The following is a 27,145-nucleotide window of genomic DNA, read 5'->3' as shown; positions in this document are numbered from 1 at the left end:
AAAATCTAGTGGTATTCAATTGGGATTTTAAATTTTGCTTAAAAATCCGATAGCATTCAATTCGATTGTTCAAAATTCATTAAAATCCGATGGTATTCAAATGCTAATAGATTTTTTTATTTCATAAAATTATGGATTTTGTGGTATTTTCGATATTTTTTAAGTTTTTTGAAATCCCATCAAAATCAACGAGATTTTGAAACATTGTCAACAAAAATTCGCACGAAATCAAAATCACATGCAATCTATTAAAATCTATTGACTAAAAATAATCTATTAAAATCCGAATTAATACAACACTAAATTCGTTTTAATTCCATGAAAAATCTTTCAAATCATTAATCCCTTCCCCAACTCTTTTGGCGTTTGAACTTGTCCCGGCGGCCCGGCCCCTGTGCGCTAAATCCAGACATAAACTCGGAAGTTGCATCTTTCGACAAGTAATTATGAACTTGTTTCTCCCCCGTTACATCCTTCAATTCAGGTTTTCTTCACCTCATTCAACTCTCCTCACAAACTATTCACATACTACAATAGCTATAAACAAGAAAAGAAGATTCAGCACACTATCACTTTCTATATCCCCAAAGGTAGCTCTTTTTAAACCTAATTCAACTATTAACCACTCATATTTTCTTTCTTAATGCTTCATTTTAAACTTATTATTTATACATTTTCCTGGTTAATTTCGATTACAGGCTGAATTACTGGTGGTTGTTGGTGGCGGTGCAGCTGGAATTTATGGTGCAATTAGGGCTAAAACTATAGCCCCTAATTTGAATGTGGTGGTTGTTGAGAAAGGAAAGCCTCTTTCGAAGGTCTCGACTGTTTATATCTGTTAGTTTGATAATTTTGAGTGTTGGAGATTAAAATTGTCGATTATATTTGAATGTTTCTGGAATGAAATGGTTTTGTTTTACAGGTTAAGATTTCTGGAGGTGGTAGATGCAATGTGACTAATGGACATTGTCCGGATAACATGGTAATGATATATTGTATATACACGTGGAATGATGTACTATTGTCTGTAATGATTAATTTGCCTTATTAGTATAGAAGTAGTATGTATCCAGTGTTTCGGTTTATTAGCATGAGTTCTAAAAGTTTGACCTTTTTGGATTGGCTAGATAATCTTTCACAGTGATTCGATATATCTTTTACTTTATTGTTTTTGTTATGTCAAACTGTGTTGCATTATTGTTGTAAATGTTGACTAGTCTAGCCGACAAAACAGTGATCAAGCGATTCTTTCCCTTGAGGGAGGAGCAATCTGTTGACTATAAATTTAAATGTTTCCCAGTGTGAGTCTTTGTACGAGAGGAGTGCCACAAATCGATTGTTTTTCGACCTGATCTAACCAAACTGAAACAACAGTATATTTTTTTTCAAGCACCAACTCACTAAGTGACTATATTGGAATTATTATATCATAATTTTAGTCGTGCAATGATGCAAAGAGATAAGAGGGGAAATTAACTGTGATTATTCGCTTCTTTTTGTTGGGTTGGAAACTCTTGTTGACCTGTATATCATTCTCATCATTTTTTTATCGTTATATTCGCATTGTACCAACTCGAAATGGGTAGATCCTAACTCCAGGCCCTACATTCTGGTTGCTCAGTTTATTTCAATTCAGCACCTTCCAGGTCACAAATTTATATCACCTATAGAATTACATAAAAGCCAGTGGGGGCATTCATTATGTAACTCATCGTTGTGTGGAGTAAACTTGAGTGAAGGAAAATTATTAGTACTCTTTTTTGAACTTTCAACATACATAGTATAAATTAGGTTAAGTGATTATCTGTAATCACATTGTTGTTATTGAACACTATAGCCAGTAGTTAGGAGATCAGTACTCAAAATAACTTGGAGCTTGATGGTTATATTCTTGTATCTTAATTTTTATCATATAAGCTACAGTCTTTGTGCTGGGGTGTTGCCTGAGAACTTAATTGATGGGGGTCAAGAATTGTATTTTTTGTAATGAAGTTAATTTGCTGTGTAAATATAATTTCAATGGGATCGAAATATGTAAATCTTACTAGGAATGTGCATGTAGTTACAAGGTCAGTGTGATCAATTTTCCCCATGCATTATGAGAGTAGCGTAGGGCTGTAAAATGATCCGGGTGATCCCGGGTACCCCTCTGCTCAAGTACCGGATCATATTATTTTTAGCTTGTCCAGATTTGGGTCCGGGATCGTTTTATTCGGATCTAAACCGATCCCGGGTATTTGAGATTCGGATCTGAACCGGATATGATCCAGTATCGTATTTTCTATTTTTTAACCGGGTAGTTTATGATCCATCGAATATGAGCCGGATATGATCCACTAACACTAAGAGGGGTGTATTGGATTGGGATTTTGAAGCATTTTTTTGCATTCATGAAATCCGAGGGTATACGATTGGGATTGTTTGAAATCCATTAAAATCTTGAGGTATTCAATTGGGATTTCAAATTATGCTACAAAATCTGATGGTATTCAATAAGGATTTTAAATTATGTTTTAAAATCCGATGGTATTCAATTGGGATTGTTTAAAATCCATTAAAATCTGATGGTATTCAAATACTGATGGATTTTTTTTCATTTCATAAAATGATGGATTTTGTGGCATTCTTCAGTGTATTTTAAGTTTTTTGAAATCCCACCAAAATCAATGGGATTTTGAAGTATTGTACCTAAATCCTATCAACTCTGCGACATTTTATTAAGAATCCGCACAAAATCAAAATCCCATATAATCCATTAAAATCCAAGCACTAAAAACAATCCTTTAAAATCCCAATCGAATACACCGCCGTAAGTATCATTATTATTTCATTTGTTCAAATAACTATCATTAGTCTAAGTAAACATAATATTATAAAGTATAATAATTTTAAATTAAAACTTATAGTTATATATTGATATATATCATTTATTAAATATATATGAAGATAATAAGTATGATCACATTAAATAAATCATATTTTATGAAGATATAAACTTAAATAAGATATTAAAATTTTATAAAATGATAACTATTTACTTGCAAATATGATGGTGTTAAAATATAATATGTATATGAGTTTGAATCGAATATGAACCGCGGATCATATTCGGTTATTCGGGTAGGATCATATTATGAAAAGTTATATGAGCCCGAATCTGAGCGGGTATAGGTGTGCTCGTATCCGGGATCATATATTATACGGGCTTAATTTTTCCGCCATATTTGGATCGTTTTCAAAACGAATATGAGACATGTATCATATTTTCGAGCCGGATATGAGCCGAGACACCGGATAGTCCGTATCGATTTACAGCCCTAGAGTAGCGTACTCATTGTTGGGCATTCATGATTTAACCTCGGTCTGCTTTATGTGCAAAAAGCCATTTATCTGATCGCAGGCTATTGTGTCAGATTTTGGTGGTTTGTGTTCTTGTGGCAATGAGTACCGCGGTTTAAGACAAAAGTTCAGAATGTTAAGTGTACATTTGTTTCGCGCAGTATCTTTATATATACTACTATACTTGGATGATATCAGGATATTGGGTAACCTCATGTCAGAATGTCAAAAGACTCAAAATATTAAATGAGTCACTAAAGTGTACTAACTGATCAAAAGTATGAGCAAGTAAAGAGGTCACTCCACTCATGGTTGGTTGATTTGGTTTTATACTAGAGTTCATCTAATATACATGTCCTGCTTCACGAAGTCTTGGGTATTCAGATATGGACAACCTAAGTGAAGATGCTCCCTTCAGAAGTGTTTTCTTATATAAAAATTACTGTACATCAACTATTATTATGACAAACTAGATATGTGTTAGTTGGGTTCATAAGCATTTGATGCTTTTGTGTACTAAGTGTTTTGGTAGATTATGGCAGATCATTACCCAAGGGGTTATAGAGAGCTGAAAGGCGCCTTCTTTAATACGCATGGCCCAGTGGATACAATGTCTTGGTTTTGCGATCATGGAGTCGAACTGAAGGTGTTCTTTGGGAAAGGAATCACTTTTTTCTACTGTTTAACATAATCTAGTATGCCTCTGCTGTTGCCAAAATTCTCACATTATATCTGATTTGGGCCCAGACCGAGGATGATGGAAGAGTATTCCCGGTCAGCAACAGTTCATCTTCTGTAATCGATTGTCTTATGTCTGAGGTTAGAAGAACTGGAGGTACATATCTAAGATATTTTACTTACTACTTACGAGTTACTACCATAAGGTGTTGTATAGTTATCATTATTACTAGTTACTATTTTTTGTATTTATGTTGTGTAGACCGGTGATATAACATAATCTGGAATCATGAAGAACCCTTTTGAATTTTTGTTTACAACGCTATTGATTTGTCCGCTTTACTTTTTCTTATTTGAGAGGTTTCCTGCAATTTTAGTGATAGAGGCAAGATGGTTATCTTCTATCGCAATTTATCATTTTGTCCGTGCTGAAATATGGTTTTCAATCAGTTGTTATGCAGACCGGAAAAGTTGTTACAACTGCATCTACTGCTGGTGGGAAGTTCATTCTCAAGATTGAGAAACGTACAATTGATTATGTAGAATCAATTGAAGCTGATTATTTATTTATTGCCAGTGGAAGTAGTCAGCAGGTTTGTATTAGTGAAGTAAAAACGATTTGCATATATTGAGCACAAAAATATGTCTTTTATTGCTTTATAGTGTTTGATTACAGGGCTATGCTCTTGCTACACAACTTGGTCATTCTATCGTTGATCCAGTCCCAAGTTTATTCACTTTCAAGATTGACGATACGAAGTTAACAGAGTTGTCAGGGGTAAGGTCCTTATTAATCTACTTGTAAAATTGCTCATAATTACTCTATTGATCCAAAATCTTAATCTCATATGAAACTGTGGGTGTTTATATATTCATTCATTTCAACAAAATTACAAGATATTCCCACGTCCTGACCAAATAAAAAAATAAAATAAAGTAACAAGATATTGATAAGCAGGATGATATATCAAATAAAGCAAATTGAGGCTCCCTCATGTATAAATAGAAACAAGGAACAATCTGGTTGCCTGCTGAGTACAAATAAAACCTCATACAGTACTGGAAATTTTTAGGGAAAAGTCTCACATTAAGAAACTGTATAAAAAAGGGGACAACTCCTCATGCCAAGCGAAAGGATGGTAGATAAAAGCTTTTTAGTCACAACTGCCCTTAGTTCTTGAACGATTTGATTAGTTAGAAAAACAGAAGCTCAGGAGTACCAACACCTGTTTCCTGTGTGGTGCCTTTCTACAATACATGGACCTAGGCAACGTGCAGTCTTGTCCCAAAATACTTGATTTTTTGTAATTTTTTTATGGTGGTCAAGAGTTGCCTCTCTGAGATGTCGATAGCATCTTTAATCACATGTACATGTTATGGAGATAGCCACAATGAAAGTTATGAACTTTGTCTCTGGAGCACGTAGTCTAAACCTTTTGGTGGTTATTAATTATCTTACTTCAGTTCAAATTTCTTGGGCAATAATAGTTGTCCAAAATCTCTTTCTTTGGGGGGTTCCACAGCCATGGTTTTATTTGATATGGTATAACCCGGGTGGGTAGGCCCGGACACAAACAAGAGCCCTGATCCCTGGAAAGTCGCCAGACACGGCATGAAGTCTACCAAACCTACCCGGATACACCACCCGGGTAGGACTCCGGACCCGGACAATATCCAAATCATACTCCTCGACCGGGATCCCTATATGTACCAGCCGACACTTGCTGCACAAAGCACAGACTGACACGATAAAGACAAACATAACGGTCAACTACTGGCGATAGAGACAAGCCAAGGAACATTCCAAAATACTACTCCTACGCTGACACCTGGACACGTGTAGAGGATCACACCTCTACACGTGTAGGACCAGGATCCAGGTACGCACCCTTGAACCCTAATCCTTGGCCTATAAATAGACCAAGGATCAAGAGCTCAAGGGGAACTTCACTCTCTTTTTACACTCATTCTCACACACACTTACACTCAGCATATATTCAAACACTCTCAGCCATCAGCCACCAGCAACCACCACCACACATACACCTTCACCCACCACATATAGATAACACACTTTCTCTAATCTTTACCCTTCCGAAACCTACGCTTACTCTCACGCCGGAGGCGCCGCGGGGCCAAAACCCCCCTCCGGCGTTGTTTTGTAGGCTCCCATCCAGCAGCTACACCGCGGAATCACCAGCCACGGCGGAGGAAGGACCGGGATCGGAGATTGGCGTTATCATTTGGCGCTAGAAGGAGGGGAAGGTGTCCTCTGTCCTGTGGTCACGGTGCCACTGGACTCATCTCCTACAACAAGCCCCCGAAACGGGGGTCCGAAATCACACCTGTAAGCTCTCACCAAACACCCAGCTTCTCAAAACCCTCAGCCATGGCTTTTCTTGATATGTGCATGATAGAAAACCTTACCTGAACAAAACCCTAAATTTGTCTGTAGTAGAGCATGTTAGCAAACCCTGTCTGAGCAAAACCCTAATCTTGTCTGTAGCACATAAAATCTTTTGTCTCACACCTGCACACACTTTGTCACTTAACTATTTGTGATACTTCTGAAAATAGTAAGTTGACTACCTGTACACACTACTTCTGTCATCCTGTCACTATCTATACTATTTGTAGCACTACCACCAAAACAGCAACCATATACCCTGTGTGAGTCCTTGAAACCATGACAAAAAGGACACGCTCCCACCTGGGTCTTCCCCAGAACCCTGATAACCCACAGACAGACCAGGACAACCCGAACCAGGATCATGCCTCAGGACCCCTTTTCACCCATGTGAACCCGGACGAGAACCAAGCAATCAACCCCAATGATGCACGGGTCACGATCGAAGCAAACCAGTACAAGTACACCGATGTCCCGGTCACCACCCTCCACCTGTCCCAGCTCACCAATGTAGAGTTGGCCGAAGCCATCCGGCAGTACCATGATCGTCGGGAAAGCAACCGCAGACTTGAGGACATCGGCGAATCCGAGGACTCCGGGAACAGCCGTCAATCCCGGGGTTCCGTCTTCGACCGGATCGGAGACAAAGCAAAGAAAAAGAAACAAAAAGAAAGTGAGGAAACCCGGCTGAAAATCTTAGCTGAAAGGAAAGAACAGATCCGAAAAGAGGAAGAGGAAAAACTTGAGCAAAAAATCGCCCTCCGGATCCAACTCGAAGAGGAGAAGTTGACAAAAGGGTCCCGGTCCAAGCGATACCGGAAGGAAACAACACCCGAACTCATCTCTGATGACGAGGATGAGAGACCGGGGCAAACCAACCTCAGAGACATGATCAATGAGCTCAACAGGAAAATTGGGAATGATTCCGGGCTCGAAATTGGAGGAACCCTGACTCCGTTCAGCCACTCCTTGGAATCCATTCCTCGGCAAAAGGGCATGAAACACTACAACTTCGAATCCTTCAACGGACTAGGTGACCCGGAGGAACACCTGCACTATTTTGAACAGATAGCCCTGATCTACTACTACAACGATCTGACCAAGTGCCGCTTCTTCGCATCCACATTCAAGGGGGGGGCCCAGAGATGGTTTAGCCGGATCCCCTCCCGAAGCATTGGGTCCTGGAAAGATTTCAGGGAAGCCTTCCTCAGAAGGTTCCGAGCAAACAAGACACACGAACTTCATATGTGTCACCTGGAAACGGTTCGTCAATATGACAATGAGGCACTCTCAGATTACATGAAACGTTTCCAGGAAGCAATCAACAAAATCTCCAACCTGGACGAGCGTGAGGCTTTGAGCATTTTCAGAAGGAACCTAGACCCGGAACAAAATGAGAGATATGTGGTCGAGTTGATCAACAAAGAACCCCAGAGCCTGGCGGCTGCCTATGCCATGGCTGCGAAATTCATCAAAGAGACCGACGTACTCCAAGCCATGAGAATGACCAGACAGGGCAGCTCAAGAGGAAAACAGGTCGAGGACAGACCCAGGAAAGAATACCATCAGGATAAGAAATTCAAACCAGATAGACAAACCAACTTCATCCAGCATTCAGGTTCTAAGAGAACCAGCCAACCAGGATCCGGGTCCAGAAGCGACCCCGGTCCAAACAAAGCAACCAGAGAGCCAAAACCAGAGCCTGATTGGACTCCGTTAAACAGATCCCGCGAGGACATACTCAAAGAAATTAGAGACAAACCCTTCTACTACCCGCCAAAACCCATGCAGACCCCTCCAGAGAGTAGACCCGCCAACCGACATTGTGATTATCATAGCACCCACGGTCATAAAACAGAAAACTGCATATCCCTTAAGTATTTCATCGAAGAGCAAATCAGCAAAGGCAACATGGGGCAATACATAGCCCGGAACACAGCAAACAAGGGAGAGGGTTCAGGGAAACAAAAGAACATTGTCAACGTAGTGCTGGGCGGATCCTGTTCCCCTCCTCCCAGCCCGGACTCCTGTCAAGAAGTCATGTCCATCCAAGCCTTCCCCGAACAAGTCATTTCCTTCAGCAGCAAGGACTTCGAGGGTGTCACCCGGGGTCACAATCAGGCCCTGGTGGTAACCTTGGATATAGCCGAGAATGAGGTCAGACGGATCCTAGTCGACAACGGCTCTTCAGCAAACATCTTGTTCAAACATACCATGGATCGAATGCAACTAGGGAACATCCGGATGAACGACTACAGGGAGGACCCCTTATACGGATTCGGGAACAGCATTGTCCCGGTCCTAGGAACCCTTTACCTCCCGGTTCGTTTTGGAACAGCCCCAACCCAGGTCGTCCATATGATCAAATTCTATGTTACAGACACTCCTTCCTCTTACAATGTGATCATTGGCCGCCCGGGTCTAAACAAAATTGAAGCCATCACTTCTGTCACGCACCTGAAATTCAAATTCCCAACTCCGTTCGGGGTAGGCGAAGTCAAAGGAGATTCGGAAACAGCCGGGGTGTGTTACAGCCAAGCCTTGGTTATGGCGGAAACCCATATGGACAACAAGAGAAAGGCTACCGTCTTCCAAAAACAGAGAAGTAACAAAAAACATCGACCCTACCCAAGAACAAACCCTAAGGGTGAAGTCCAGGTCATCGACCTAGACCCGGGCAGTCATAGCCCGGGAGCAATCAATCCTGGTCCTGGACAAAGCAACCAGAAAGCAACCATGAGCTCAGCTCAAGATTTTGTGGAAAAGAACACTGACGCCCGGATTCAGCAAATGATCTCGGCACAAGAATTGACCAAGGTCGAAGCTGCGGTCGAGACCGAGTCGGTCCTGATCGAAAAAGACAACCCGACAAGGAAAGTCAAAATTGGAAAAGGCCTGGATATTGTTTTTAAAGAGGAAATCATCCAACTACTCCGGAGCTATGCAGATGTCTTTGCCTGGAGCCCGGACGACATGCCCGGGTTGGATGAATCATTGGCAATGCGCAGCCTTGACGTCGATCCCAAAAAGAAGCCTGTTAAACAAAAACGAAGAAATTTCGCCCCGGAGAGGCAGAAGGCAATAGATGAGGAAGTTGGCAAGTTAATGAAGGCCGATATCATATGTGAAATCAAATACCCGGAATGGCTCGCCAACGTAGTCATGGTTAAGAAAGCAAACGGCAAGTGGAGGATGTGCGTCGACTACACGGATCTGAATGCAGCGTGCCCCAAGGACCCTTATCCTCTACCAAGCATTGATCAGCTCATTGATGCCACATCAGGACACCTGATGTTAAGCTTTATGGACGCCTTCTCCGGGTACAACCAGGTTAAGATGAACCCAGCAGACATAGCCAAAACAGCCTTCATAACCCACCGGGCAGTGTATGCCTACAAACTGATGCCTTTCGGGTTAAGGAACGCCGGGTCTACCTACCAGAAGGCGATGAATGAAATTTTCAAAGACCAACTTGGGAGAAATTTGGAATGCTATGTCGACGACATTATCTCCAAGTCGACATCAATCCCGGGTCACATTTCGGATCTCAGAGAATGTTTTGAGAACATGAGAAGAACTAAGCTAAAGCTCAACCCGGACAAGTGCACCTTTGGAGTAGAAGCTGGCAAGTCCCTGGGGTTTATGGTAAGCAACCGGGGTATCGAGGCCAACCCGGAGAAGATCAAAGCTGTACAAGAGATGCAACCACCTCGGACTCAGAGGGAGGTCCAAAAGCTAGCAGGGTCCTTAGCGGCACTCCGAAGGTTTGTCTCCAAACTCGCTGAAAGATGTCTACCATTCTTTGAATTGTTAAAAGGGGCAAAAAATCAGAAATTAGTAGAATGGAGCCCGGACTGCCAAAGAGCCCTTGATGAAATCAAAGCATATCTGTCCAAACCCCCAATCCTGACAAAAGCCGTACCCGGAGAACCTCTCTACCTATACCTGTCTGCCGGTCCCTTGGCCGTCGGGGCAGCCTTGATCCGGGAGGAAGCCGGGCAACAGAAACCTGTCTACTATGTCAGCCAAGTCCTCAAAGATGCGGAGACCAGATACCCCAACTTAGAAAAATTTGCATTCGCACTGATCACCGCATCCAGGAAACTCAGACACTACTTTCAAGGAAGAGAGATCAGGGTTGTCACAGACCAACCATTAAGGAAAATTATTCACAAACCAGACATATCCGGAAGACTGGTGAACTGGGCAATCGAGCTTAGCCAATTCAGCCTAACGTTTCTACCCCGGACAGCAATCAAAGCCCAGGTCCTGGCAGACTTCGTAGTGGAATGCAACTTCCCAGAAAATCAAACAACTCTCATGGAAACCGAACCAGGAGCCCCGGTAGGGTCTAACCCGGGGTCTTGGATACTCCATGTCGACGGTTCCTCAACAACCGAAAGGTCAGGAGCCGGGCTAATCCTGAAGAGCCCGGATGGGTTCACCATCAAAACAGCAATCTCCTTCGGTTTCGCAGCAACCAACAACCAAGCGGAATACGAAGCCCTTCTAGCGGGGTTAAAATTAGTCCGGACCCTGTCTATCCGAAATCTCACCATCTACAATGATTCCCAGATCGTGGTCAGGCAGACCAATGGAGAATACCTTGCCAAAGACCCGATCCTGACCAAGTATCAAGCCTTGGTAAAAAGCTACCTCACTCTGATCCCCGGGTGCAAGATCTTGCAAGTCAACAGGGAAGAAAATGCTGAAGCGGACAACCTCTCCAGGTTAGTCCAAAATTCAGCAGACCTGGATAGCTCAGTCTATTTCGAAGAATTGCACAAGCCAACAATAGAACATGAAGAAATTTTCGAAATCAACAACGACCCTACCTGGATGACTCCCCTGATCAACTACATAGAGAAGGGAGAGTTACCCGAAGACAAGGGGAAAGCACAACGGCTGAAAGCTAAGGCGGCCAAATTTTTTGTCGAAGAAGGAACACTCTTTCGCCGGACCTACTCATCCCCAATCCTGAAATGCATAGGTCCGGAGGAGGCCGAATATTGTCTAAGAGAAGTTCACGAAGGGATCTGTGGAGATCACATGTCGGCAAAAGGCCTGGCATATAAAATCATCCGGCAAGGCTACTACTGGCCAACTATACACCAAGACGCTATGGAATTTGTGAAAAGATGCAAGAACTGTCAGCTGTTCAGCAACGTGCCCCGGGTAAGCCCTGTCCTACCTTCCTCAGTTTTATCCCCGATCCCCTTTGCGGTATGGGGAATAGACATCATGGGACCCTTTCCCCGGGCTAAAGGAGACCTCAGATACTTGCTTGTCTCCATTGATTATATGACCAAGTGGGTTGAAGCCAAGGCAATGCGGACGATCAATCAGCAAGATGTCATCCGATTCATGGATAATATTCAGATGAGATTCGGGCTACCAAGGGTCCTGGTCTCAGACAACGGACCCCAGTTCATAGGTTCGGACTTCGAAAGCTACCTGGCTGAAAGAGGCATCAAGCACAAGAAGTCTTCAGTCGCCTACCCTCAAGGAAATGGCCAGGTAGAAGTTACCAACCGGATCCTCCTGAGAGGAATTGAAAAAAGGCTAGAAGAAAGCAAGAGCAAATGGCCAGAAGAATTACCACATGTTCTTTGGTCATACCGAACCAGTCCCCGGACAAGCATCGGAGAAACTCCTTTCAAGTTGGCCTATGGAACGGAGACAATGCTCCCAATCGAAGTCGGGTCACCCTCCCACAGAGCGATCAACTTTGATGAAATTGCGAATGAAGAAGGACTCCGGGTCAACCTGGACTTGGTAGATGAGGTCCGAGATCAGGCAATCGCAAGAATGGAAAAATACAAGGAAAAAACCCGGGATCACTTCAGCAAAAAGTCCCGGGTCAGAAACTTTCAAACATGAGACCTGGTCCTACGAGACACCGAAGCCTCTGATCCAACAAACACCGGCAAGCTGATGCCCAAATGGGAAGGCCCATACAGGGTCAAAGAAATTCTAAGACCGGGTACTTACAAGCTGGAGCACATGGACGGGTCAGAGGTACCCAACACCTGGTTTGTGTTAGCTACCAAGCTCAAGCGTGTCAAATCTGCTCTCATTAAAATGAACAAATCCAAAGGAGATCTCCATATTGCTGTGAGCAAAGCGAAAGTGGAATTACTTCAATGGCAAGCTTCCATGCCTTCTCAGCCCTCTCAGAATTATATTGATGAGGAAGCCAGACTTTGTACCATTTATAAAGATGCTTTGACTACGGAGGAATGTTTTCTGAAGCAAAAAGCGCGGGTAAAATGGCTTCAACTTGGGGATGGTAACAATAAATATTTTTACAACTCTTGTCGTGGTAGATGGAACACAAACAAAATTTTGACTCTTGAGGATGAGTTTGGTGTCATTCATAACACCCATAAGTCAATATCTGATGCTGCTGTTGGTTACTTCGAGCGCTTACTGGGTCATGAAGTGGTCACGGACATTATTGATCCTGCCATTACTCTGCCAACCCTTTCGGATTCACAGAAAAGCTTGCTGATAATGAACTTCTCTGACAAGGAGGTCTTCGACACTTTGAAGCACATGGGTAAAGGAAAAAGCCCGGGTCCGGATGGTTTTTCTCCGGAATTCTACCTGTCTTCATGGTCTGTTGTTGGTCGTGATGTGGTCTCTGCCATTTTGTTTTTCTTTAGTAATCTGCATATGCCGAGATTTGTTAATTCCACGGCAATATCCCTTGTCCCGAAGTTTCCTGGTGCTTCTAAGGTTACTGATTTTCGGCCTATTTCATGTTGCAACACCCTGTACAAGTGCATCTCGAAAATGCTCACCTCCAGATTGAAACGTATTATCCCGTCGATAATTTCGGATAATCAGTGTGCATTTGTTCCTAAGAGGAATATTGGTGACAATATTATGTTAGCTCAGGCTCTTTGTAGGGGTTATCACAGGGATGCTGGCCCTCCTAGATGCGTCTTCAAGCTTGATATTCAGAAGGCATTTGACAATATCAGTTGGAGTTTCTTATTCAATGCCATGGAACGGTTTGGTTTTCCCCCCTTATTCATCAACTGGGTCAAAATCTGTGTTACTTCTAGCATGTCCTCGCTGAAAATCAATGGTGGAATTGAAGGATTTTTTAAAAACAGGGTGGGTGTGCGTCAAGGCGACCCATTGTCCCCTTACCTGTTTGTAATTTGTATGGAGGTATTAACTGCTTATCTCAATAGAGGCCTTAATAGCAATCCTGACTTTGTGAATCACTAGCGCACCAAGGATCTTAATCTTCATCATCTCATGTTTGCTGATGACATATTGTTATTCTGTAAAGGCGATGATAGTTCTATTGCTGAATTTATGAAATGCATTAACCTGTTTTCTAGCTGCTCTGGTCTTCGTCCCAACCCCAACAAAAGTCAAGTTTTTTTCTGCAATGTAGACCAAGCGGTGATTCACAACGCTCTCAACTTAACTGGTTTTCAGCTTGGTACTCTTCCATTTCGGTACTTGGGTCTTCCACTTATTTCGTCCAGAGTTAGACTTCTGGATTGTAACATCTTGATTCAGCGCATCTGTAATCGTATTGACTCCTGGACTAATGGTTTTCTACGGTTCTCTGGTAGATTACAATTGCTGAAAACAGTTCTCTTTGGTATGCAAAATTTCTGGGCCTCCCATTTATTTCTGCCTAAATGTGTGCTTCTCAAAATTCAAAGCTTGTTTGCTAAATTTCTGTGGTCTGGGAAGAAGGATGGTAACTGTCATCATAAGGTCTCTTGGCGAGACTGTTGCTTGCCAAAAAATGAGGGAGGCTTGGGTCTGTTTTGCCTCCATGCTCGGAATAAAGCTTCCATTTTGTTTCAGGTATGGCGGGTCTCTCTGCCTTCCCCCGAATCGCTTTGGATTCGATGGATCCACACTTGTTTCCTGCGTGGAAAATCTTTCTGGTCTGTCAAGCCAAATTGTAACACTCCCTGGGCTATTCGGCAAATCCTCAACTTACGGCGTGAGGCTCTAAATTTCTTTGAGTATTCTATTGGTGCTCACTCGAACTTCTTCATGTGGTGCGATCCGTGGCTTCATAGAAAATCGTTGATTTCTCGTTATGGTGATTCTATTGTTTCTTTGGCGCGCTCGTCCGTAAACAAAAAGATCCATGAATTTATTTCTAATGGTTCCTGGGTTAACTTCCCCTCTAATCATCTTAGTATCTCTCAGTTGCGTTTGTTGCTTAGTAATGTACAGTTTGGGGTTGAGGATGCTATTTCTTGGCAGGGCTGTAAGAAAGTCTCTACTTCTCTGATTTTTCACTCTGTTCGTTCGGTTGGTACCTCGTTGCCGTGGGTTCATGCTGTTTGGCACCCCCTCTCGATTCCTAAGTGCAGTTTTTTAATGTGGCTTGCTCTAAAAAATAAGCTTCTCACCAAGGACAAAATGAGGGCGTTTGGCTGGAGGGTTGATGATCGATGTGTTTTATGCAGATGTACGGAGGAAAATGCTGCTCATTCATTCACTGATTGTCCGTATGCCCATCTAATTTTTCGTGGTAGTCCTGTTCCTATTTCGAGAAATTGGTCTGATTGGCAAAATGGTATTTTTTTGTTCAGGAAGGCTATCTCAAATGGAGCGTAACATTGGCTGGTTATTTGTTTCTATTGTTATTTATGAAATTTGGTTGGAGAGAAACAGGCGTATCCACAATTTTGGGCCTCCCATTGCTACTGTGCGCATGCTTTGCAAAGTGAGGAATCTGATTAGAGAAAAGCTGTTCTCCTGTAATAGTTTTAAAAATTATGTTCGAAACAATCCCACTGTAGTCCATCTTTTATATTAGTGTGTTGAATAGTTGTTGCCTTGGTTGATTTGGTGCTAGTCTGACCTGGCAGAGGGCCTGTCCTCTTGCTTTGGTTGGCCTAGGCTGTTTAGCTTTGTTTCTGGGTCCAGTTCTAGCATTCTGTTGTTTTCTTTCGCGGGGTATGCCCCTTGACGGTGTATTCCTTTTTCCTTCTTTTATAAATTGTTCATTTAGCAAAAAATAAAAAATAAAAAAATATCAACATTCAACCCGGGAAAGATCTACCCGGGTCCATCCATGCCACCAATTAACTGGGAAAACTTTTAAGTACAAGCATAATAAAGCAATCAACCCGGGTAGGAGTTTCCCGGGTCCATCCATTTCATTTACTTGGAAAAAATTCTAAGTACAAACTTATTAAAGCAATCAACCCGGGTAAGAGTTGCCCGGGTCCATCCATTTCATTTACTTGGAAAAATTTTCTAAGAACAAACATATTAAAGCAACCAACCCGGGTAGAAGTTGCCCGGGTCCATCCATTTCATTTACTTGGAAAAATTTTCTAAGACCAAATTTATTAAAGCAATCAACCCGGGTAGAAGTCGCCCGGGTCCATCTATTTCTTTTTACTTGGAAAAATTTCCCAAGTGCAAACATATTTAACTTGGAAAAAATTCTAAGTATAAAAGCTAAGAAAGCGTACAATCCGGACAGAATCTACCCGGATCAGTCCAGACACCTATTTACTTGGAAGAAATTTCTAAGGAAAAGCCATTTAAGCGATCAATCCGGGTATATGCCACCCCGGATCCACCAATTCATTTTACTTCGAAAAAATTTTAAGAAACTATTCTAAGCAATCAACCCGGGTCGACGTTACCCGGATCCATCTACGTTATAACTACTCAAAAAAATTTTTAAGTACAAAAATATTGTAAACAGCCAATCTGGATAAGAAATATACAAAGCAGACAAAAGCATTCACAAGCAAGTATGATATTTGATAGAAAGCAACAAGAACAACCATCCACAATCCCGGGCCTACATTGACCCCGGATAAACATCCAAATCCAACAAAAGCAAATTCAGAATTACAAAAGATTGTTTTAGAGAACATGATCAGAATCGAAGAAGACAAAGACTAATTAAGCAGGAGGATCATCAGCAGGGGGATCAGTGACAGGAATCTCTTCGTCCAAGGGTTCAGATTCAGCAGAAGAATCCGAGTCCACTTCCTGACCCGGGGCAACATAGGGTTCGGGCTCCCCTCCGCCTGCCGAAATCTTGTTCTTTGCAGCAATATAAAGATCAGTAAAGCTCTGCGCATTCGCACCCGGGTCAGTCTTGATGTGCTTTTCAGCCACGGTCCAGCAGCGCATGACCTCAGCAGCAGCGGCCTTCGCCAAAGCATCCCCATAAGCCGTGGACCGCTGAAACTCAGCAATAACCTCCTCCGGGGCCTTCCGGGTCTCTAGCTGCAACTTCAAGTCGGAGATCTTTTTCTCCAACTCGGCCACCCTTTTCTCAGCCTTGTCCGCCCGGATCTCAGCATCTTTGGCCCTCTGCCCGAGCTCAGTTTCTTTACGAGCCTCAGCCTCCTTGATCTTAGTCGCCATCCCCGACTCCAGCACTTCCCTAGCCGATCGCTCCACATCCAGGCTCTTCTCCAACTTAGAGATCCGGGTAAGGCTGGTAGCAGAGAACTCCCTCTCCTTCTTCAACTCCTCCAAGGCACGAGTATTGAACCCGGCCAGACGTCCGCCAAGCTGACAAAACCAAAGCCCAAACAAAATCAGGAAACCAAGTATTACCAAACGAAAAACACCAAGTACAAAAAAAAGAGAGAGAGGAGAAAATAAAAGCAAGAGAACCCGAATCGAAGAATACCTGGCCCCAAAGACTCCCGAGTTCTTTAAAGTTCTCGACTAGACCCTGCTTGTCCATCATCTCCCAGTCCTGATCGGACGGCAGCTCGGACATCATCCCAATCACCTTTTTCACGGAGTACCGCCCAAACTCCGGCTTGTCAATTTTGGAAACTACCCGGTCTCCCTCCTCAACCTCCACCTCATCGTCAAGTATCTCCGCAGCCGCCTTACCAGGATCCACTCCCTCCTCCCCAACACCGAGCACCTGCCTACTAGGCTTCCTCTTCTTCTTTAGCGGTTGGAAATCCGGACTTTCCACACCCAAGACATCCACGGCAAGATCCGAATCCTGCACTTGCAACACCGAGTCCGGGTTGTGACTCGAAGTCCCAGTTCCCTCGGTCTCTTGGCGGGAAGACCCGGATTCCCCCTTCTTAGCAGATTTCGCCTTAGACTTAGTCTTCGGCTTCGGTTTAGGGACAACATGGGCCCCTGCCAGATTCTTCAAATGCGCAGCAAATGAGTCACTAGCCATCTCCTTCCACAATCCCTCGTTAAAGAAAGGCAAGCCTGCATCAATAGGGAAACACACAGATCAGAACACAATATAACAGCTAAAACAAGCCGGGAGAAATCTACTAACGCAAATAGCAATCAACCAGGGTAAGATAAGCAACATCAACTACATTTCTTAGAGGGGATAAACAATACAAGCTACAGTCAACCCGGACACCTACTAAAGAAACACAAGTAAAAGGTAACCCGGATACAGAGAATACAACTTACAGCCGGCAAGATGCATCTTGTCATACTGCATAAATGAATCCCGGGTCAATTGAAACCCGAGACAATTGCAGAAGTCGCGTAATTGTTCCCGGAATTCACCCGCAGCACCCGGGGCCCCAAAGTCCGTCCAGACCAACTTTTCATCTGTAACAATATAAGGCATAAATGCCAGATCCAAACCCTTCAGCATCAGAACTTCCCCGTTCCAGTGCTTCAACGAACTCAAATGACTGACCGGGCTCGTAAACCCGGCTCCGAGACCCATCTCCTTGGAACGGAAACGCAACTCATATAAGGGCTTTACCCCAGACTTCTTGAACTGAAAGAGCATGTGAAATAACTTCAAGGTCGGGTAATAGTTCTTCTTATTACAAGCCATCAGAAACCAAGTCATCCACTTGATGGCGTTAGGAGTAATCTGCATTGGGGAGCACTTAAACTTGTACTTACACAGATGCTTAAAAAAGATATGCCACCTTGGGTTCCACCCGGATCTAAGGTGCTCCATCCACACGGACACGAAACCGTCAGCCGGACGGTGATATATTCTCTCCCCGGGTTTTGGCCATCTCCATTCAACCTCGGGCGGAAGCTGGAATGCAGCCCGGATCATCAAGTCCACATCCCCCGGGGACATCTCACTAATATGGCTCCTAAGGGGATACGGAGCCCGGGTCAATGACAGCTTGCTGAACATTTCATCAAATCTCCCCTTATCATAAGGAGCCAACGGACCGTTGGGATGCTTACACCGGTAGAACCCGGCCATATTTGCGTAGAACGCCGTCTCATCTACCAAGGGAGCCTTGATTATAAAGAAAGACTTGGAATCACACCACATGCCTTCCGGAGACATGATCACCTGTCTCCCTACTGTAGCTTTGACGTCCTGCCAGGCAGATATCACGCCCGAAGACGAAACTTCTTCTTCAGCCATCTTTTCCCGGGCACGATGAGCAAGGGTATGGACCTCGTCACACTCTGTGTCGCTAGAGAATTCCCCGGGTACCGCTGAATAAGCAACAATTTCTCTCCTTGGCGGCCTAGGGATCCGGACCATAAACCTAAATAAAAGAGCAACCCGGGTCAGTTTTAGAACTCACATACAGTTACAGATTTTATTTGGGTCCGGATCCCATCCTAATTCTATACGGAACAGCATCGAAAGAAGAGAAACGACCAAGTACAAACAGCGCTACCCGGATCCTAGCAGGCCACCCAAAAAACAAAAGCAACTCAACCGACTCTACCCGGGTCCCATGTGAGTCCCTATAACTACAAAGCAATAAAAACACATACAATTCCAAAACCACCACCTCCTAAAGCTACCCAACCCGGGCATACTTGTCATACCCGGGTTCAGTTCAAATCCCCGGAAACCCAACAGGCAAAAACAGTTTCTAACACATTTCAAATCAAAATCAAAGATCAAACTCAAATCCCTCGCCATATACAAATATACATACACATACACCCAAGAACAGCCATCCAAAAACCCAGCCAAGAACCCAAAACCTTCAAGCCAAAACCCAACAAAAATACAGGCAGATACAAATCAAAACCAGCAAATCTTCACAAATCCACAAACAAAACGCAAAAATCTCACAAACATGCAAAAACCGAGAGAAAAACTTCGGAATTACGAAGAAGGAGGGGGCAATAGGAGCTTACCAAACAAGAAGAAGCGGAGGAAGAACGAAAAAGCAGCGACGGCAAACTCCGACGAAAAGCAAAAACAGCGACAGCAAACTCCGACGAAAAGCAAAACACGAGCGGGCGGTTTTTGAAAGAAGAAGAGACAGGCGAAAACTGATAAAGACGAGAGTGAAAATAAAGAAGTAAAAACATGGGCTTATATTTATAGCCTCGCTACTAGGCCACGTGGCTGTTTCCCATTGGCCGCACGGCAGTTATTACAGCCGTTTCATCATTACCCCTCCTCAAAAGGCGCGCCTGTTCAAGTTTCAAAATGAAAAAACAGCTGTAAGTAAAAACCCCACGGAATTCCCTTGATAGAATTATCGATTCATCTCCTGCGGACCCGGACACCACCTCTTTACCCGGGTCCACTCGACAAGCAACACAGGAATCAACGATACTTCTACCCTTACCCGGGTCTATCCAGACGGGGGGCAAGCCCGAACATCTACCTTCACCCGGATTCATCCGGTCAAAAGAGCAAAGGTAAAAAACTCTACTCTACTCCCTCACACAGAAAACCTATGTAAGGGAGTGGGGGGCAAATGATATGGTATAACCCGGGTGGGTAGGCCCGGACACAAACAAGAGCCCTGATCCCTGGAAAGTCGCCAGACACGGCATGAAGTCTACCAAACCTACCCGGATACACCACCCGGGTAGGACTCCGGACCCGGACAATATCCAAATCATACTCCTCGACCGGGATCCCTATATGTACCAGCCGACACTTGCTGCACAAAGCACAGACTGACACGATAAAGACAAACATAACGGTCAACTACTGGCGATAGAGACAAGCCAAGGAACATTCCAAAATACTACTCCTACGCTGACACCTGGACACGTGTAGAGGATCACACCTCTACACGTGTAGGACCAGGATCCAGGTACGCACCCTTGAACCCTAATCCTTGGCCTATAAATAGACCAAGGATCAAGAGCTCAAGGGGAACTTCACTCTCTTTTTACACTCATTCTCACACACACTTACACTCAGCATATATTCAAACACTCTCAGCCATCAGCCACCAGCAACCACCACCACACATACACCTTCACCCACCACATATAGATAACACACTTTCTCTAATCTTTACCCTTCCGAAACCTACGCTTACTCTCACGCCGGAGGCGCCGCGGGGCCAAAACCCCCCTCCGGCGTTGTTTTGTAGGCTCCCATCCAGCAGCTACACCGCGGAATCACCAGCCACGGCGGAGGAAGGACCGGGATCGGAGATTGGCGTTATCATTATTTATATCAAGAGCAACATTCTTCGACAAGGCTACTCTTTTTAATTGCCTGATCACGTTTAAGTTTGAAGTGTGAAAATGTAGTCCCCCCCCCCCCCCCCCCCAATAAAAAAAAAAAAGAAAAGAGATCCTAGCTACTACGTGTACCTTGTGATTTAATGTTTTTATACTCATATATGTTCTGACTTCTGAATCTCAAACAATATAATCTGTACCGGTAAGTAAAATTTTAATCTATATTGTTTAGTGTATAAACTTTCATATACAGGTCACATTCGCTAAGGTTAAAGCAAAACTAGAACTAGAAACCATGAAGAAGAACATACAACAACTTACTCAGGTATGATTACCTCATTTATGTTTTTGGGTTGTGAAAAAGGTCAGTGAGTTAACTATGATTTTGGAATATTAGGTTGGACCCATGCTAGTTACACACTGGGGACTTAGTGGGCCTGTAATTCTTCGGCTATCTGCTTGGGGTGCACGTTATCTCTCCAATTCAGATTACAAAGGTGAACCGTGTATATTTATAAGATTGAATAATTAATTAATTCATGTTATCTCTACTGAAAATGGAAATCCTAGATATGCAGGCATACTGCAGGTGGACTTTACTCCTGATCTTCATATTGAACACATGAAGTCTGTTCTTATACAACACAAGAATCAGTTTGCAGTATGATGACTTGTTTCTATATTTGATGTCACTGATTCTTTGATTTTTTTTCTGATACCAATCCTGCATATTCGGCTCCGATTTGTAATGCTTTTTTATGCATTTTTTTCACTTTATTTTATGTTCTCTGATTCGTTCAGCTCGCAACTCTCTCATGCAACTAGCGGTAAAGGAACAGAAAAGGATGGATAATTTAAATTGTGTAGTCAGTCAACCGTCACTGAAGTAATTAGAATATGGCGGCAGAAATATATTACTCGATACTTAAAACTAAAGACATTTCAAACTTTTCAATTCTAAGATTCTGTGTTTCGGCAGCAGTACATGTCCATCTTGTACAGTGCAATAATTCCACATATTCTAAACAAAGTTCTATTAACTGCAGTATTTGTTTCATGTTGCTCGAGAAACTTAAATGAGTCATAAGTTTATAATTTTACCAATTCATAGATTCACTCGAGATAGTCAAAATGCATCGATAATACTGTAGCTTGAATTAAAAAGGCTGAAGTTGTTCCTCATTGCATTGTCTTATCATCAAGTATAATATACTTGCGATTTGTTGAATTTTTTCAGTTTATTTATACTGTTCGTGTAAAATTCTCCTTGGATTAAAGTTGTGTTTGAAGGCCGTCAATAGGCTCAATTCTTTCTTTTCTTCGTATCACCGGAAACTTGTACTAGTAGTTGTTTTCATTTAATTAAAAGAACTATTATGTCTTTTCCTCGCAGAAGCTAAAAATGCTCAACTCATACCCTTTAGAACTTGGTCTTGTGAAGAGATTCTGGAAATACCTGTTAGATCGAGAGGTAATCAGATACTTTTGTCTTGGCAAGGTTGGCTAGAGTCTGCTGCTGACCGATTTATGTTTCTTCTGTACTTTCAAATAGGGAATAGATGGTGATATCTTATGGGCATCTGTTTCCAATAACTCAATAATGTCTATTGCTTCTCTGTTAAAGCAGTGTCCGTTTAAGGTGAAAGGAAAGGTATGACATAGCACTAGACCCCCTGTATATCAAATATCTGGTTAGTGTAGAGATTAAGGAATTACCTCAATATATTTAGGGTGTATTTAAAGACGAATTCGTCACTGCTGGAGGTGTTCCATTGTCTGAGGTGCTCCCTCCCTCCCTCTCTCTATCTGTGTTTGTTTGTGTGTTTTGTAATTTTGTCATGCTTACTGATTTTATCATTCCTTCTATAGATCTCGCTGAAGACAATGGAAAGCAAGCTACAGCCCCGTCTATTTTTTGCTGGAGAGGTAATTTACTAGAAATTAGAATTGCTTGTTGATCCATACATGTCAGATATGCTTCTCGAGTTCTCCATGACTCTTTAGCTCCATTATTGTGTTTAATTTTACCAAACAAGTTCGGTGATTCGTGTAATGACTAAAACTATCTGTAGGTACTAAATATTGATGGAGTGACAGGCGGTTTTAATTTTCAGGTACGCCAGTGGTATATATAAGCAACTCACTCAAATATTGACCTTTCAACCTCGCCTTAGAAAAACCCCTTTTCTTGTCACCCCCCCTTGTCTTTCTGTCTATAAATCATCTGACAAGACAGTTTAGTTGGCACCGTTTTGGTGCATAGGAGATTTATTATTTTTTGGCCTTTGAACATTATAGTTTCACTTGTCATATCAATATTAAATTTATTATAGTCAAGTTCTTTATATATGTACGTGTGTGCACGCTTGCGTGCGCATAGAAATAAAGCATATCATTATACATCTCTCTACTGTCTTGTGTGAAGAATCACCATCCTTCTATGGTTGGAGAAACTAAACCAAGTTTGTCCTTTAGGATGCGGTTTTGTATTAATCTTTAGTTTATTAATTCTCAGAAAATCATAATCATGCTCAAGTTGAACATTTTATGACTTTCTTTTAATTCATCTTCCTCAAACAGACTTACATCACCAAACCTACTCAAGTTCATATAGCCCACCAATTAAAGGGGTTTTGGGAGGGTGAGATATCACACCTTACGAAACAGACTTGCACTGTTTAATCATAATCATAATCACAATATGCAGTTGTCTTTGGGTCTCATCAAGTTACTATAGTTCTTTAGTGCCCTAATCTCTCTCGTCTTTGCAGAATGCTTGGTCTGGTGGACACATAGCAGGTACGAGCATTGGTAGTCTTGCAACATGTAATACTCCAATGGAGATGATTGTTTGATCTATATTCTGATTCACCCTCAATTTCACAAAAGGTCATACATGTACTCTAGTATAGTACATCTGTGACTTTCTATATTCGAATATGATATAATTTTTGAAGTGGAAGTTTGTAGTTTTGAAATTTTAAATCATTCATATCACAGTTCGAAATCTAGGGAGTACACAACATAATACAAACTAGAATAAGACATTTTCTGGACTTGGGGATCATTTGTTGTCCAATGTAGCTTATTAGAGTTAGAAATTTAAGGAGGTCAAAACCGATACAAACTAAGATAAGACATTTTCTGGATAAGGGGATCATTTGTTGCCCACAAAGTAGCTTAGTAGAGTTCAGTTTACTGTGTTCTTGGCATTATTTTAATTGCCGGAGAGAGGTTGCAAGAATGGGTTACATTTCATATCACATCATTAGGGTTAAAAATGGGGTGGGGAAAATGGGGAACCCGCCCCGAATGGGGCAGATCCGCCCCGCTAATATGGGGAATGGGGTAGTGACGGGGAATAATTTTCCGCCCCGCAAAAATATGGGGCAGGTATGGTATTTGTTGAATCCCCGCGGGGATTCCCCGCCCCGCCCCGCATATTTTAATTTAAATAAATAATTATATTTAATATAATATATTTATTATATTTAATATAATATATTTATATTGTATTATAATATATTTAATATATATAATTATATTAAATATATTATTTATATTGCATGGTTACATTGTTATTTTAATTTGACATGCATGCATTATCTAGTGTTTTGCTTTTAATATACACGTCTTTTATATTTTTATTAAATTTCGAAAAAAAAAACTAAATTTTTAAGTAAATATCTAAAATGTAATATTACATATAGCAGCGGGGCGGAGCGGGGCGGGGCGGGATTATATTAAATCCCCCGTGGGACGGGGATGGGGATTGAAAAAATATATATGGGGCGGGGCTGGGAAATGAAGTCCCCGCCCCGAACCCGCCCCATTTTTAACCCTACACATCATATATCATACATGTGCTATAGCTCTTACGAGTGAATCTTTCTTGGAGGTTATAATTAATCTAACGTTTTGAGTATTGAGATATTTATTTAACAATTTTTTTTAAAATTTCTGGTAAGTTATTTTTGACTATAACTTTATCCGAAGAACTTTTTCATTCCATTAATCAAAAACATCATCAGAATTGTAGATTAAAAGGAGACTAAGGAGTTGAATTATGTCCCCACAAGGGCAATACTGATTGTTAACGCGGAAAAGATGCGTTAACAATGTCCAAAAGAAACATGCCAAACTAAGTAGTAGGTCCTTCACACTGATTACTTGGCATCTTTCCAAGAAGGCAATGACCAAACTGTTCTGATCAATCGTTAATGCGTGACCTGAACAACCCAATAAATCGCGTTTTTTAATACGTGATCTGTCACTAATCTTTAGTTTCTTCGGTACACTTCATTTCAGTTGGAACAACGTGATGACTAACATATGCTGAAAGAAAACTCTGCAGGAAACAGGATACATTGAACGCATTTTCAAAATATTTTTTACTTGCAACTAAAACCTGAAATAATGGATCAATTCACCGAAGACATTGAAAGATTGAAGAATATATAAAATAGTGATTTTATTTACTGATGTTTTAACTCGGTCTCGTTTGCTCGTAAAGTTTTCTGACGACGTTTTCCGTTCTGTTAGATGTGAGATGATGGATTATGAAATACTGGGGGCTACAAAAATGGTTTTGTTATTGAGAAATGGGAGTTAAGTTCCATGTAGTCCACATATTTACCGTAGTACCATAGACCACGTATGTTCAGCAACTATAGAATGACATAAAAACATTGCAAAATGTATGAAACTTGTTATTTTGTGAAATACATTCTATAAATATCACTATTTCATGAAAAATATTGAAAATTATTTATGTTCGACAAGTAGAACACATATGTTCTGTAATTTGTAAATATGTTCTGCAAACTTAACATGTTTTGCAGAATAATGTGTTTTTCACTATTTAACTTGTAGAATGTTTAGGATTGTCAAAATTTTTAACAAAATAATAATGTTTATAGAACATGATTTGCAAAATAACACATTTTGCAATGTTTTTATGTCATTCTATAGTTGCGGAACATATGTGGTCTACGTTACTACAGTAAATATGTGGACTACATGGAACTTTGTTCTGAAAAATGGTTTTGTTATGAAAGAATAATAACAGGATCTATCATGCACATAATCACCTAATTAAAAATTATTCGTATATCTATCACATTTCTTGTATGTACATAAATCACGCAATTAAAATTAGTCATATATTATATTATCTTTTATGAAAAAAGTTTAGAAACATATATAAACATTACTCTTTAATTATAGTGGACCAATAAGAAAAAATAGAAAGGTTATGCGAACTAGGGTGAGTAACTGGACTTTTTAAATCTCAGTTTGATCGGAAATTAAAAGTGGGTTAAATATCAAAATGTCACTAAATTGAAGATCATATATCAATTTGTTCATCAATCATAACAGGATATAATTGGATATTATTTGAATTATTAAAATCACAATAAATATCAAACAAGTATCTCTACATATAAGTTCAGACAGTACAAATATTATTTGTAGAATTTTATTTATTCTTAAATGTTATCACAACTAAATAAAAAATTATGACTTCTAGTATTTATGATAATATATATTTAGATTTTAACATGTTTGTTTTATTTATTTTTAATTAAAACAAAAAAATAATCATATAATAAAAAATTCAAAAAGCTACTTCGTGTAGCGTTCAGGGTGTGAAATGCCAATTCTACTACCTTAACAAATGGTATTGGGGCCCAATTGAGACAAAATGATATTTTGAACATTATTTTTGATATTTATTAATATTGTGGTATTTTTTCTGAATTTTGATACATGTTTGTGGATTTGACAAATATAATCAATATAATTGTGATGACTGGACTTCTATAAAAAATGGTTTTGAGTGAATTTTGTAAATTAATATTTGTGATATTATTTATTTGATTTTAAATACTCTAACAAAGAGACCATTTATCCTACATAGTTAAGGATGGGCGCGAGGGCACTTCGAGGACGTGAGTGTTGTCCCCGGTCCCTGATCTCAATACTTATCCCCGATCCTGCAACGAACCCCTGACGGGGAGATCCCCGCCCAAACGGGAAACAAAATACTAACTTATGATACACTAATAAAATGACATTATCTCATATTTTCAATATCAAATCAAATTAAATTAATTTATAATATAAATAAACGACAATTTTAAAGTTATAAAACACATTATATTACAATATAATTATAATCGATCAATAAAATTAAAGATAACTTTTTAATTTCAATAATATTATAATGGGTGTCTATTTTTACTCCCTCCATCCCATTTTAGTTGTCACATTTCTATATTTGTTAGTCAAATTGTCTAATTTTTGACCAACGATTATAAGTCACTCTTTCAT

General features: G+C 41.2%; 1 protein-coding gene across 2 annotated transcripts; it reads left to right on the top strand.

The window, feature by feature from the left end:
- Nucleotides 1-322: 322 nt before the first annotated feature.
- Nucleotides 323-23,819, top strand: LOC108213132 (uncharacterized). Of its 2 annotated transcripts, none has more exons than XM_064089176.1 (16): nucleotides 323-590; nucleotides 699-818; nucleotides 923-982; nucleotides 3,872-3,985; nucleotides 4,087-4,174; nucleotides 4,468-4,610; nucleotides 4,694-4,795; nucleotides 21,045-21,137; nucleotides 21,210-21,309; nucleotides 21,391-21,473; nucleotides 22,206-22,283; nucleotides 22,365-22,463; nucleotides 22,543-22,593; nucleotides 22,682-22,738; nucleotides 22,885-22,926; nucleotides 23,584-23,819. In XM_064089176.1, exons 1-16 carry the CDS (start codon nucleotides 447-449, stop codon nucleotides 23,665-23,667), a joined length of 1,458 nt encoding a protein of 485 aa, XP_063945246.1. In that variant the 5' UTR covers nucleotides 323-446; the 3' UTR covers nucleotides 23,668-23,819. The 2 variants fall into 2 exon arrangements, with proteins under 2 accessions (XP_063945246.1, XP_017240363.1); XM_017384874.2 differs by having other exon boundaries at nucleotides 324-590; nucleotides 21,066-21,137.
- The last annotated feature ends 3,326 nt before the right edge of the window (nucleotides 23,820-27,145 follow it).

Source organism: Daucus carota, chromosome 3 (assembly GCF_001625215.2).
Source record: "Daucus carota subsp. sativus chromosome 3, DH1 v3.0, whole genome shotgun sequence".
In the NCBI taxonomy this organism is placed as follows: domain Eukaryota; kingdom Viridiplantae; phylum Streptophyta; class Magnoliopsida; order Apiales; family Apiaceae; genus Daucus; species Daucus carota.
The sequence above is the reverse complement of the archived record's forward strand: the minus strand, read 5'-3'. Positions and strand labels throughout refer to the sequence as shown.